The 16,158-nt window shown below is 29.9% G+C and overlaps 1 protein-coding gene across 4 annotated transcripts in view; it reads right to left on the bottom strand.

Moving 5' to 3' along the window:
• MBD-like (methyl-CpG-binding domain protein 2) overlaps positions 1-16,158 on the bottom strand; it is a 74,095-nt gene that overhangs the window by 38,124 nt on the left and 19,813 nt on the right. Inside the window, exon 1 of one of the 4 annotated variants that reach the window (XM_067046944.1) lies at positions 12,700-13,172. The exons of the other annotated variants lie outside the window; for them this stretch is intronic. Coding sequence (XP_066903045.1) covers positions 12,700-13,019 — 320 coding nt within the window. The 5' untranslated portion in view covers positions 13,020-13,172. Of the gene's footprint in view, positions 1-12,699; positions 13,173-16,158 lie in introns of those variants that run through there. 4 annotated transcript variants of the gene reach the window in all.

The raw sequence follows: 16,158 nt of genomic DNA, 5'->3' as shown, positions 1-16,158 counted from the left end.
CCATTTAACACGCTTTAACATGTTAAACCAAAGATCATGAATACCCCTAATATTGAAATAATTCGGAACTGATCTAGCAAGTGGGGTAATTTTTTATTTTTTTTTTATTTTATAGGGAGGGAAGAAATAACGTAAATTTTTCGCACAAAAAAGCTTAAATTCGAATTTTTAGAGCAATCGAAAAATAAAATTATGGCTTTCAATTTTTTTTTTAATTTACAAAAACTGCAGTAACTTCAACACTACTCCACTAATCGACACAAATATTAAAAGCGGTTTGTCCGCAGCGGCCTTATGGACTTTATAAGAAAATTCCGTTACTAGAACAACGGTTAAGCAAGGAGGTGATTTGGACAAAATCATGCTTGACGACAGACATTTACCCAATTATGGATACCTACTTTATGAGACTGAGTGGATCCCAGAAGGCTCCGAAACCCACAGGGTTGACTCGGGGCTACATTAACAAAATAATTAGGCGGATTCGAACCAGAGTCCTTGGAGTTAGTAGCACAGTACCTTACCATTGAGCCACTCCCATATACATATATTACAACTCGGCCTTTCTTATAACTTTGACCATTTTAAAATTAGTTTTGAAAATTAATAAATAAATTTTGCCCAAAATAAATAACATATTAGTTTATATAATATTTTAAAAGTAATGTACTTTTTAATAAACTAATACTTCGCAAGAGTTGTATGCATACTTCCAAAGCATTTTGATAGGAAGACTGCAGTGAAGAATTAAGGACAAGTTTCAAAATGTCAAAAGTTAAAATTTAAATGTCTCTAAAATACATAAAATAGATTCACTCAAACATTAAATTAATAAAAAATTGTATTCTTATATAGTTTTTTATTAGTATTATTTTTTTTTTGTACAATGCAGGTTTAATAAGCTTCCAAGAATATTTTTCTTCGGTCATTTTCACTGATATTTAGTAACTTATTTATTTTTTTTCATTATAAAATAAATTCGCAAACCACAACGAGTTGAAATTAATAACAACGCAGTGCTAGTTATTCATCACCCGTAATGAATGAATGGCATTCAGAAAGAACTAAAAATACCTAATTAGCATCAGACGTAATAAAACGTTCCATGAATATTTAGGGAGGGAAACCAAATAAAGATCTCAGTTTTGTACGAGGAAAAAGGAAAAATCTATAAAAAAATATTTAAAAATCAATCTCAGATTTTTTTTTTCTTTTCAGTGTCAAGTGGATAAAAAAAATAAATAATGCAATGATAATAAATTAATAAAAATTCTTATGGAAGTATAGGCCTACTTAAAAAATAATAATGAATAGTTATTATATAGTGGAACCTCACCTAACGGACGTTCCTCCCAAAGGACAATTTTTAAATGTTCCAACCTGAGAAACAGGAATTTTGACCCCTTCAAAGCGGACACCCTTTTTAACAGACAAATCTTCGTCACCAAGATATAAATTTACACATTTTAAGCATTCAATATTATTATCTTTTAATATAAATAAATACACACATTTAAATATATCCTAAGGTATTTAATATTTATATATTAATGTATTTTTAATTAATAAAACATTAATCCATCATCACAACTAAGAATATATTCTCCTGCGTTGTATTATATTATTTTAGTAGAGACTAATAAGAAATTCAGATGAAATATAAAAAAAAAACTTTATAATTTAAAAAAAATGTTCTTAGGTTTCAATTTTCTGTGGGTCAAAACGTTTGCAAGATTAATGCCAAAAACTAAAAAAAAAAAAATTATTAGATATCGTTAAAGGAACTTCACCAAGAAATGTATGACTCTTTTGGTACTACGGGATTTTAAATAACAAAAAATATAATTTGAATTGACTAAAAATTTATATGGTTTTGTCTGCAAACATTAAATCAGTCCAAATATTTGTTTTGCGAGGATTTCTTCATGTCTATCCTTACGAGATTTACAATTAAAAAATTCCCGGGCTGGTTATGAGGGAATTAATTTTTTTTTTTACTTTAAGTAATCAAGTCATGCAATGGAGTTTGGTTTCCGATTCCGTTTATAGTTTCCAGCGCTTCCTTGGATAAATAAAAGATTTAGTTTTAATTATTCATAACATAGGTCTTTTTTAAATGAATCTAGTATTATTATTCTTTTGCAACAATAAGAAATTGATTGGTATATAATTACTACCATTGTAACTCAGAGATGAGCAGGCCTCTTGTAAAGGAAGTCAAAGATAAATGGCAATCTTTGTGGAACGAAAGCCTAATGAGTAAATTAAAAATTATTAAAAAGGATGTCAAGCCCTGGGGTACCTCCAGCCGTAAATGCCGTAGAGAGGAAGTTGTACTTACCAGCCTGAGAATAGGTCACACGAGGCTCACCCACTCCTATCTTATATCAAAAGAAACGCCTCCGAACTGCCAGTATTGCAATAACAATTTAACAATAAGCCATGTTTTCCAACGATGTCCATATTTTACACCACACCTCAATAGCTTGGGACTAAGCCAAGATATCTCAAAAACCATTGGAGACGATGATAAGGCAATAGAATTGGTGTTTCAGTTTTTGAAATCACAAAATTTAATGACAAAAATATAACTTGATCGGAAGGAAAACAAAACAAAAATAATAAAAAAAAATAAATAAAATAATCAAATTAAAAAATAAATAAAATTTAACGAATATTAGCAAAATTAAATAAAATATAAATGGCGTTGATGACCAATGAAGTTTGGCGCCACTAAACAACCAAACAAAGAAACCACCATATGAATACAATATTGAAATAAATTGGACTAGCAAATGGGGTGAAATATTTTTTGGGGGCGAGGGGGAGGGGAGGTAATAGAGTAATCATTTTTTCACACAAAAACCGTTAAAATACGAATTTTTATAGCAATCGCAAAATAAAATTACAAAAACTGCATTAACTCACCACGACTCCACTAATATAATGTATTTTTGCCCGCAATCATAGCATTTGCAATTGCAATATAAAACATAAACAAAAAATGACAAGTATTGTTCAAAGACCTAGATACAAACCGAAATATTATTTATGATAGTATATTAAAAGAAAGAGTTTATCCATAAATGTGTTACATCCATAAATATTTGAAATCGATAAACAAAATTGTATAACAGATATAGTTATGGTATAGTATATTATTAAAACAGATTTATTAACTTAATAAATAAATGTAGTATCAAAGGGAAAGAGCAAATTGTCCTACAGAGTTTTCATAGAATATAGTTAATTAATTATGAAGAAGATGGACGGGGTGCAGTCAGAAGAAAACAAAAATTAGTTAAAAACTATTTATTTACCCTCGTTTCGCCCCACTTTGTGGGCTAGAGCTAAAAAAAATGCAAAAACAACTAAAAATATTGTGACATAATAGATAATAAGATACAAAAAGGTAAATTGAGATATGGTTAAAATGTGTAAATATTATTAAAATGAAAATATAAACAAATGAACAAAAAAAAGAAATAAAAATGGTTATAATATAAAATTGACTATAATAACAATTTTTTTTTATATTCTTATCATTGTCTATTTTATATTATAACTAATTATATTTTTCTTTTTGTTTATTTCTTTATAATTTTCTTTTCAATAATATTTACATATTTTAACCCTACCTTAATTTAATTTTTTTTATCTTATTATCCTATGTCAAAATATTTTTTTGTTGTTTTTGTATCTTTTTAGCCTTGAACATCCTCTAAAATGTCCGAAACGTCAGCAAATAAAGTTTTTAACTATTTTTCGTATTTGCACTTATATAGTTAATTAATATTTGACTATATGAAAAAAAACCAATGCCACCAATACGGGAGAAAAAGAAAATTTATTTTCATTGAAACTCAAGTTCAAAATACTTTTCCTCACTAAATATTCCTTATAGGCATGTGCAAATAAACCTCAGGAGTATCAATTCATAAGTCCTGGTGAAGAATTAAGGACATAATTAAATTTTTTTTTCTACTTTGTTATCCTTCTGGATCGACATTAAAGATTTAAATTAGCTATCAGGTTTCAGGACCTCATGATTAAAAAAAAAATTGGTGTAAAGTCGTGGACCGTTACACGTAGTAAAAACCACAACTACTTCAACTGAAACAATTTCCAAGGAACTTAAGAAGTATGCACCTCTTCTCAGGTAACTATGAAGAACGCAGTTTCTAGAGAAAAAAAAAATAAGAACTATGGAGTAGGAGATATATAGGAAGTCTTGTACTGACCGATCTACCTGAGTTTCTGTTTTCTCGGACAAATAAAAGAAGGTTTGGACAAGCACTTGTGCAGCATCTACACGCATGTTACTCAGTAGGAGTATTCATGATGTGTTTAATGTAGAATATCTTACTATGTTAAATATTATAAGCATAGATATAGCATTGTGAGCAGCCCTATTTAAAGTCATGTTAAATGTTCAATCCATAAGAGCTCCTAGCGAATTTTTCGATCAACTTGTTTTATAACCTTTCCTTCCAAAACTTCCTATTATTGTTTACTTCTAAGTTATGATTACAGTAATTTATTACAACATGCCTAAATTGTGTGAAAGTTTGACAAATGAGTGCCTTGTTGATCTGACCTGTGAGGAAGAGAATCAAGATGAGCTAATTGACAACTGTCATTACATTATTATTATTGTCATACATTGCTATATTAGTTTTAAAAACATCCAAAACAATACTAACACAATCAAAACACAAACCACGAGCAATTAAGTATACACGACAAAAAAAAAAAGGTGACGAGCTCAGCTGGTCTGTTGCGTGACGTCATACTCCATTTAGCAAACCTAACAACAGACTCTCGACCATGTTACATGTTATATCGTTTTAACATGGCAAAAGAAGGAAATATAAAAACATTGTAAGAAGTGACAGAACATAAGAATAAATATACTTGGAAAGTAAGAAAGTATGCAAAAAATATTTTATTGTTGAGAATAATAATGAGCTAGTTTTCTGTTACTATTTTGGTACCTTTATTAACCTAACGGATTTTCTGAGCAACTTGTTTTATAACCTTCCGTTCCAAAACTTCATGTCATTGTTTACTTCTGTTTCGATTCACTATTATTATTGCCATCCATTGCTTTATTAGTTATAAAAACATCCAAAACATTATTAACACAATCAAAACAAAAACTACGAGCCAGTAACCTAATACAACAAATAAAACGGTGACGAGCTCAGCTGGTCTGTTGCATGACGTCATTTTCCATTTAGTAAACCTAGTAACAGACTCTTAACCATGTTACATGTTATATCGTTTTAATATGGTTTAAGAAGGAAATATTTCTCCATTTAACACGCTTTAGGATGTTAAACTAAAGATCATGAATATCCCCAATTTTATGCCAAATCTACAATTTTGCCACTTGCCCCAAATTCAAGACTAGTACAAATGCTCGAAGTAACAAACGATTCTACCCACACGCTTGTTGGTTCTTCGGAATTTTTATTTTGTTATTAAATTCATATACAAGATGGGACAAAATAAAGATAGAAGAAATAAAACGAAACTAAAATATCAGAAATAATAATTTTAAAAAATCGCATAAATAATACTACACAACCTATAAATTCAACCTTAGTTATAGAATTTTTATCAGAAACTTTAATTTAATTACCTATACACATCATGTCTTCATAAACATATATTTATGCAATATTAAATAAAAAATAATGCACTTCTGGAATATGCAACTTATTTAATTGACTACATTTGAAAAATAAAATCAGACACGTGCATCAGAAACGAACCCTCGCAAACGTTCAAGTACGTATACCTGCTAATAAGCGTGACAACACGTAAACAGCCCCTGAAAGATTAAAAAGGTTCAAAAAGGTCCTTTCATTACCTGAAATAATATCCTTACAGGTTCACAATTTCCTTGAATGAATTTCAGGAACACTTAATATTGTGTTAGTGATGATATTAAAACGTAATTGGATTTATTCTTTTACCAAGTTGAATTTTAAATTTTAAAAAAACGTGTCGATGAAAATACAAAATATAGCTACGTTGATGAACTCTAGTAAGAAACTAAGTCTCGAAATTAAAATAGATAAAACAAAATATATAATTAGCAGTACAAAAAAGAGCAATTTCGGTGACATAAATATAGGAGGAAATACAGTTGAATAGGTAGAGAGGTTTAACATGTTAAAGCTTTTTAAATGAAAAAACTTATGTTAAATGGAGAAATATTACCTTCTTTTGCCATGTTAAAACGATAAAACATATAACATGGTTGAGAGTCTGTTACTAGATCTGTTGAATGGATAATGACGTCATACAACATAACAGATGGGCCCGTCACCATTTTTTTTTTGTTGTGTTAGGTTACTTGCTTATAGTGTGTGTTTTGATCGTGTTAGTATTGTTTTGGATGATTTTATGACAAATAAAGCAATGGATGGCAATAATAATAATGCAATGGCAGTTGTAAATTAGCTCATCTTGATTCTCTTCCTCACCGGCTAGAAAATAAACAAGGAACTCAGTGGCGAAACTTTCACACAACTCCTACTTTATATATGCTGTAATAAATTACATTAATCAAAACTTAAAAGTAAGTAACTTAAATAACATGAAGTTTAGGAAGGAAAGGTTATAAAACGAGTTGCTCAGAAAATTCGATAGATCTTATGCATTTAACATGACTTTGAATACGGCTGCTCACAATCCTATACTAATAACATTTAACATAGTAAAACTTTTTACATTTAACACAACATCATGAATACCCCTACTAGAAAACCTAAAATAACATTATTTGCATTAGAGTAAATTTCCTAAAATATGGGCCCGAGTAGAGCTGTGTCCTTCGATAGTTCACGAGTTACAGTTTTTTAACTAGTAATATTTCACGAAATATATATTCAAAAATCAGTGGTTAGTGAATTTATTGTAGGATTCTTCATCTCAGGAACCATAAGACGTACACTCAAATTAAAGCTAGTTGATTGTACTATAAAGTAGTTAATAACTTTTATCTTTGTAGGAGTAGTAGTTTTTAATATTTTCATATGCATATGAATTTTAAATTTTTTAGTCCAAATAACTAAAAATCAATTTATTTTAGCAAATATAATAACAACTACTACTCTTACGAAGATATACGTCCTTCTTTTACCATGTTAAAACGATATAACATATACCATGTTTGAGAGTCTGCTACTAGGTCTGTTAAATGGAGAATGACGTCACGCAACAGACCAGCTCAGCTCGTCACCGTTTTGTTTGTTGCCGTGTTAGGTTACTTGCACGTAGTTATTGTGTTTTTATTGTCTAAGTATTGTTTTGGATGTTTTTAAAACCAAAAAAGCAATGGATGACAATAGTCAATTAGTTCATCTTGATTCTCTTCCTTACAAGTTAAAAGATAAACAAGGCACTCAGTAGCCAAACTTTCACTTTTGACTTAATGCAGGCATGTTGTAATAAATTACTTTAATGAAAACTTAGATGTAACCAAAAACATAAAGTTTTGGAAATATTAAGTATAATAATAATAATATGTTAAATATATACTAAACACCATTTTGAGAATACTGCTAGATAATAATTTTAAATGGAGAAAATAAGGAATTTTAAGCAACTGGTTTCGAGTGCATAGAAAACTTGATAAAGATTTAGAATTTTATTTTTTTTTTTGGTTCTACATAATTGACTTAAATATTTTTTGTTTATAAAATTCAGAATAAACTTTATTTCAAAATAATCATTAAAATTATAAACACTATTAAAATGATCTAATTATTTTCTCTGCCCAGATAAAAACAGAATCATGAATCCTTTTGTCATAAGGAGATGCGGAATTCCCATCGATGATAAGATGATAAAATTTAATCTATATATTTTCTTTGGTAATTTTTCAATTAAAAGCAATTAACATACAGATATCTGTATAATATATAATCCTTTCCAACTGAATTAAGGTTTGATACCGATACCACCGAATAGAATAAGAGCCCGGTGGAAAAAAAATTGGTTATTTCACCTCAAGTTTTGATTGATTATACTGTGTATAGTTGTTAGTCAAAATTGATGAGTCTGCCAAGTACAGTTAGGGGAAATAAAAAATTATGGTTGTTTTAAAAAACGTTAAAAAAAAAAAATAATAATTTTGCATTGGAAGCTCCATATCTCAAAATCATTAGACGTACAGATTAGAACATATATTAAAAATAGTTTTACGTGTTATAAAGTAGTTAATGACGTTTATATTCAAAAGAGCAATGGTTTTCATGATATTTGACAAAATAAATTCACAAAAAGTTGATTTATAGTTGAACAAAAAAATTTTTTGATTTATGAAAAAATTTATCTCAGAAACTCTTAAAGATAGTTTATAAGATTGATCTTAGGCAGTATGGGACTCCAATGGAAGTCTTCGTCGAAAAAAAAAAAAAAAAAAAAAAATATCTTTTTCGGAGTAGTTTTCATAATATTTGCCATACAAATTCTCAAACTGTTAATTTCTAGTTGATCAAAAAATATTTTGATTGGTTTTCCAGAGTTGTAGGCATTTTTAACGATATGAAGATCCGAATGAAAAATTGATTTTTTTTTAAGGTTTTGAAACAGCCTCCATTTTTTATTTTACTTCCTATATGCTGCAAACTCATCAACTTTGATTAGTAAGTAATTATATGTATATAATTTTCATTAAAGTTATCAAAAATGGTGGTCAAATAACTAACTTTTTTCTCCTTATGAGCTTTTGTAGTATCTTAAATTAAGGGAAGAACCACACCCGAATGTTTTAGAAAATAAAGTAATAGATTCGGACCGAAAAAGGATGAGTTAACCAAAAAGTAGATGGGAGTATTGCGTTAAGACTTATTCAGCAGAGTGGGTCCTGGATAAATACATGAAGAGAACGATTGGAGGTATCGGCATCGAACCTTGGGGTTCGCTAACTTTATTATTATTATTATTAATACTGGTGAAAATAATCATGTGAACACACGCGTAAATCAGTCTCATTGAATCGATTTATAGTTCTAATTACGATCAATATAAACGGGCTCCATTGTATAGCACATAACTGACACCAATAAATCTGATTTCGTTGGACAATTATTTATTTAGATATTTTAAAGGAGGAATGCACAAAACGAAAATCAAAGTTAATCGGTATAGTACTAGTTTACTACAAGAGTTACTAGTCGAAATTGATGAGTCAGCCAAGTATAGATAGGGGCAATAAAAAATGGTGGCTGTTTCAAGACGTAAAACAAAATTAAATTTTCAGTTAGCTCTATATCTTTAAAACTACCAACAATACGGGAAAACCTAAGAGAACATCATTTAAAGTAGAGTAAATTTGCTTAAATATTAGTCCTAAAAGAGCTATTTATGTTCAATAGTTCCCATGGTATAGATTTTTAAAAAGCATAATTTTATAAAAAAATTCGAAAGATATGTGAATTAATTTTCAGAAATTTATATTTCAGAAACCCTTTGACGAACAGATGTTGCGAGTGCTCAAATAGCTAGTTAAATTTAATATAAAATATTTTATAACTTTTATCTTTGTAGGAGTAGTAGTTTTTACGATATTTGACAAAATAAACTAACAAAATGTTAATTTCTAGTTGTTCGTATAAAATGTTGGATTTTTAAAAAAATATATCTCTAGATCCATAAGACGCACATATGTCTGCCAACACACAAAATAAAGGAAATTTAACTTACTATAAAGTAGTTTATGACACTTATCTTCGTAGGAGTAGTAGTTTTTGTGATATTCGCAAGTGAATATAAATTTGACAAATGAAAATTTGTCGAAACAACTATAAATCAATTTATTTCAACAAATTTCATGCAAACTACTACTCCTACCAAAATTAACATCGTAAACTACTTTATAGCTCATTAAACTAGATTTAATTTGAGTGCTAATAGACATCTGTAAGTCAAATGGTAAATAGCACAATTAGGTATAATATTTTAGCAAATTTATTCAACATAACAATGTTTTGTAGCTTTCTAATGTTGTTGGTAGTATTAAAGATGAAGAGCTCTGAATGAAAAATTAAATTTTTTTCAACGTTTTGAAACAGTCGCCATAATTTTACATATTTTTCATTAAAGTAATCAAAAGTTGGGGTGAAATAACTGCCTTTTTTCTCCTCTTGTGCTCTTGTATTATAATTCTTTATGAGCTGTCATCAACGTATTTATAATTATTACTGTTTCCTTGTCTTCATCCAATATTACCTTATCAACACCAAACACGGATATTTTATCACCTATAGTTAAATCCTTTTCGATATGTATCAACTTTCTAATAATGTATTCAAGTACATAATTAAATAAGACGGGCGAAATAATTGATCACGATTTTGGAAAATCCAGGGATTTCTGATATTTTTTTAAATTATTATATAATATATTTTATTTTAATCAATGTAAGTTTGATGTGGTACTAAGGTTTTTTTTGGTTGGTTCTACGAACCATGGTTTTTGTCCGCCTAAAACAGCCTTTTCCACGCTAGCCTCTCTAGAACTACTGCTTTCCAGTTTGTAGATTATGCCTATCCATCTGGTTTTAGGCCTCCCACGTGGTCCCTTGGCAACTAGAGGCATCCATTGTTGTGTAGAGGCGTCCTAATGGATTTCTTCGAGCCACATGTACCGCCCACCTTAACCTCCTCCGTGAGATATTAAGAGTATTCATGATGTGTTAAATGTAAAATGTTTTACTATGTTAAATGTTATAAGTATAGGATTGTGAGCAGCCCAATATAAAGTCTGAGAAGTCATAGCGGATTTTCTGAGCAACTTGATTTATAACCTTACGTACCAAAACTTCATGCTATTGTTTACTTCTGATTCGATTCACTATTATTATTATCATCCATTGCTTCATTAGTTATAAAAACATCCAAAACAATACTAACACAATCAAAACAAAAACTACGAGCAAGTAACCTAATACAACAAATAAAACGGTGACGTCATTTTCCATTTAACAAATCTAGAAACAGACTTTTAACCATGTTATATGTTATATCGTTTTAACATGGTAAAAGAAGGAATTATTTCCCCATTTAACATGAGTTTTTCCATTTAACGCGCTTTAACATGTTAAATTAAAAATCATGAATACCCCTATTGACTGACAAAGCTCTGCAAGCAGTTCACAGTTAGTTCTCTTCCTCCATGTGTTAAGACTCTAATACCGATCGCTCCAGTAATTGTAAAGATTTTTCTTTCAAATCTCTCGATTCTACTCTCCAGGGTACCAATTAAAACCCAGGTCTCACAGTCATATATCATGTTTATGTATATATACATAAATATTTGAATTATAGATTATCAAGAAATCATTTAGTAGAAAAAAAATTATTTTAATTTTGTACCAGTAAGCGTTCCAACCCTATGTGCGGGCCAGACCCAGATCTCTGAATACGTGACAGAGCACACTGTCCCAGGAACTGTGTACTTAATACGGCCAGCTATCATCTCTAATTGTATATCTGTTAAGGTATATTATTTAATTTGGTCTCTCACATTCTTTAGTTACATTGGTAGCTGTCGGTATATATGTTTATGTTTCAAAATGGAGAAAGAAGAAAATTTAATATAATAATATATGCAGAATATAAAATATGTCACGGGAAGACTAATTTTAGCTTTAAAAAATCTATTATTTAATTGTTTTAATACTTTTTTATAGATATATTTGAAATGTATTTTGTTATATTATTATATAACAATATATAGCATACATATTATTAATATGTTTGTTTTAAACAGTATAATAGTTTTTTCGTCAGTATGCATATTTCTTATAAATGAATACATACAATTCCATTGGTTGTGACAGCTTGTATTTTTATTGTTTAATAAAAAAAAATAATTAAAAAATAAATAAATAAATAAACAGAGAAAATTAATTATGTCAACAAATATGGCATTTAATTAAAATTAACTAGATTATCAAAATCTAGAATTTAGTAACTAGATAGTGAAAATTAAAAAAAAAAAGTTCCCGAGTATGATATATTTATTTATATCACTTTTACCCTTCTATTATAGTATTCTATTATTTATTAATACATAATAATTATTATACATATAGTGATATGTTAGTTTACAAAGCACCTTTGCATGAAATGTGACACAAATTAAAAATGCAGTATTTTAGATAATCAACTTAAAAATACTATTAGTCTATATATAAAGTGTAAATGCAATATTAGAAAAAATTAATTGGTTAAATAAAAGATAGGTTGATAAACTAAAATATAATCTGACGAAAGCAGAATAGCCCGCCAATTTTATGACAACATTGCAGCTGTGATAATAAGTCGTCATTGAGAATGGCAGGAAGGGCCGAAACGTAGGAATGGAACAATAAGAAAATAAAATAGATTGAAACTTAATAGATATTTTTTGTTATTTATGACATTTTTTTTTTATTTTTCAAAACTGTCAAATTTCCAAAAATTACGTAAAAAAAAAAAAAAAAAATAAATAAATGAAATAAATAAAAAGAGTTACATTTATATAGTTGATTTTTTTTTTTTTTGTACGTTGTACTATATTTCTGAATAGTATCACTAATCTTGCAAAGGTACGTTAGATGTAAAAAGTGCTAAACGGTATGTTATTCTAACAATTAAGAGAAATATGATTCGCTACAGATATAACAAAGCAGCTACTCACTACTCTTGCGCTGGCGCGACAGTGGAGGAACCCAGATGCAGACTGGGACAGGCCGTGGGGCACAGCTTTAGCCTAACCCTGGGTACGGCGAGCACGCTGCCATCCACCCGCGTGGCCCTGTCCTCTCTCAGGACGGAACCCTCCTCGAAGTGTCGGATGCAGACCACGGAACTCTTCCCGACGCTGTACTCCTGCCTCCCGATGGCCCGTAACCACTGTCTCCTTCTACCGGGGTCCTTCGGCAGAGAGAAGACGGAGACGTTAATGTCCGACCGGCTGTAGTTGGTGGTGCACTTGGGCACACAGCAGTGGGACGGCATCTCGACTGAGGAGATAAGGCGACGTCCCCCCTCACGTGGGTCTCAATTGGTGACGTCAGGAGAGGGGGGAGCTCACTGATTGGACTCTCCTGAAGAGCACAATGGACGAGGCTATTATACAGCAGGTAGGTGACTGTCTTAGAATACTATCTCTAATCCCCCTGTCTTTGACCTCCCTTCAATAACTTTCTAGAGCAAAACAAATTCCTGGTCGTACTGGAGCGGTCAGGGGGCAGGGATGGTCGAGATATATTTATCAACATATAATCATCGGATCTCGAGTTAAATATAGCCAATTACACTATTTATCGGTTATTTGAAAAATTGGAACGCAATTGATGAGTAAGATAATATCATTGTAATATAACTCAATCATTTTACACGCGCCTACTCTAACTAAAACAGTTTAATCTAATAATAATAATACAATTCTATTGTAGTAAGATAGTCCGGGTGGCGGTCAATAAAGGTATAAAATAGTGAAGGAAAACTATTTATTGTTAACCAACGTTTCACCCACTTTGCAGGGCTGAATGAAAAAAAACAAAACAAACGTTTTAGAATTGACAAAAAATTAAAATAAAGAATTGATAGTAACAATATAAGGAAGTATGCATGAAGGTGGTCGGTAAAGAATCTAGTTAATAATAAATATAACTAGATGTGATTAAAGTAACAATATATAACCCATTTTTATATACTCTATAAACATTTAGCCCTGACGAAGAACTACAAACTGGGGCGAAACGTTGGTTAACAATAGTCTTCTATTATTTTTTTGATACCTTCAATGACCGCCACCCGGACTACCTTCCTACAATCTAACTAAAATAGTTTGAACCTATTAATAATACAATAAATGAAGATGATTTTATCCGTAATATTCAACTAGGTGTTAATATAAAAAGTATAAAAAAATTAAATCACGCTATGATAATTAAATTTTATTGAAATTTACAACTGAATAACAAATAAAATAAAATACAATAAGCAAATGTGATAAATGTTTCAGAACACATAATAATCTTGAGAAGGAACCACCCAATGGCGGTACTTCAATCTTTGATTTAAATTAGAAGATCCCGTGACCATCTTCTTTTCAGACACTTCGGAGGATTATGGGATTGTGAGGGATTTTGGGTTGTAAGAATTGGATACGAGAGGAATTTAATGGTTTGGTGGAACCCCAAAGGTCACTTATGTATGTCCAAATTAGTCTGATTATCAGTGTATATGAGTTTTTTTGTAGTAAAGGGAAGTTTAGAGCATTGGTTAAGTAGGTGTTGTAGCAATCAGAATATACGAGCTTTTTGTACAATTAAAAAAAAACCAATGCACTCAAGGAATATTTCGTCTCATTGATGGACTATTGTATAATTACGAAGATCATCCTGGGGTTACTTTTTTTTTGGCATGCACTTAATGCTGTATACACACACTGAATGCTCTATACATACATTGAATTTTTATCACAGGAAACATGAGACATATAGATGTCTATTAGTACTCAAATTAAAGCTAGTTTAATGAACTATAAAGTGGTTCATGATGCTTATATTCGTAGGAGCAGTAGTTGAACGTCATAACATCATGTTAGTACAAGGTAGTTATATTATATCTCACCCCAATGTTTTATTAATTCAATGAAAACTATGTATAATTACTAGTAAAAATTCATGAGTCTGTCAAGTATAGGTAGGGGGAATAAAAAATTACGGCTGTTTCAAAATACTAAAAATTATTAATTTTTCATTCGGAGCTCTATATCTTTAAAACTACCAATAACACCAGAAAACCGAAGAGTACATCATTTAAATTACAGTAAATTTGCTAAAATATGAACTCTAATAGAGCTATTTACATTCAACAGTTCCCTAAATAAACGTTTTTAAAAAGCAACATTTAATGAAATATATACTGAAAAATAAAGTAGCCAATGAATTTATTGTGGGAAATTTTTATCACTTAATGCTGTATACACACACTGAATGCTCTATACATACATTGATACACTGAATGCTGGCTAAACAATAATTATCATTTAGTGCCGTCAATAGCTATCAATTATGAAATCATGGATACGTATATTCATAAGTAATGAAGTGTGTCAGTTATAGAGTAGTGAAAAGTCCTTATAGGAATAAAATTACTGTCCGCATTCGGATAGTTCCGTAAGAGAGGAGTTCAAATATATTTAATTTGTACCTTGTTGTCCGGGACCTTAATTAAAATGTCACTTAAGGGTGTATTCTGCTATAGAGAGGTGTCCGTAAAAAGAAGTTTCACTAATAATGTTTGGTCAACTCAACAGATCAGGGTTATCCAACTCCAACAAATCCTCAAGTATTATTACAAGAGCCCAAAAGGAGAAAAAAGTCAGTTATCTCACCCCAATTTTTTATAACTTTAATGAAAACTATGTATAATTACTAGTCGAAATTGATGAATCTGCCAAGTATAGGTAGGGGGAATAAAAATGGCGGCTGTTTCTAAACGTTAAAAATAATCATTTTTTTCATTCGGAACTTTAAACCTGTAACTCTATACCTTTAAAACTGACAACAACAATAGAAAATCTAAGAGAACATCCATTCAAAATAGAGTAAATTTTCTAAAATGTAAGCCCTGATATGAGCTATTTACGTCCAATAGTTTTCGAGATATAGCTTTTTAAAAATCAACATTTCATAAAAAATGCACTGAAAAATCAGTAGTTAGCGAATTTATCTTGAGAAACTTACATCTCAAAAACCATTCGACGCACAGATGTCTATTAGCGCTCAAATTAAAGCTAGTTTAATATCCTATCACAAGAGAAGTAGTATTTATGGTATTTGACAAAATAAATACACTAAATGTTTTATTTCTAGTTCTTCGAATAAAATTTTTGATTTTTGTAAAATATAACTGTGGAGCCAAAAGACGAACATGTATCTGCCAACACTCAAAATAAAGTTAATTAACCTCACTACAGAGTAGTTTATGACGTATCTTCGTAGGGGTAGTATTTATTATGATATTCACATAGGAATACCAATTTAATAACTAATATAGGGTGTTTTTTTAAGCCCGATAGAACTTGAAATTGTAAAAAATAACACAAAAAATTAAATTGTAATCAAAATTTTTTTTTTATTCG

Source organism: Halyomorpha halys, unplaced genomic scaffold (assembly GCF_000696795.3).
Source record: "Halyomorpha halys isolate HHAL.00 unplaced genomic scaffold, Hhal_1.1 Scaffold70.1, whole genome shotgun sequence".
Classification (NCBI taxonomy): Eukaryota; Metazoa; Arthropoda; class Insecta; order Hemiptera; family Pentatomidae; genus Halyomorpha; species Halyomorpha halys.
Note: the sequence above shows the minus strand (reverse complement) of the source record. Positions and strands in the feature narration are given on the sequence as shown.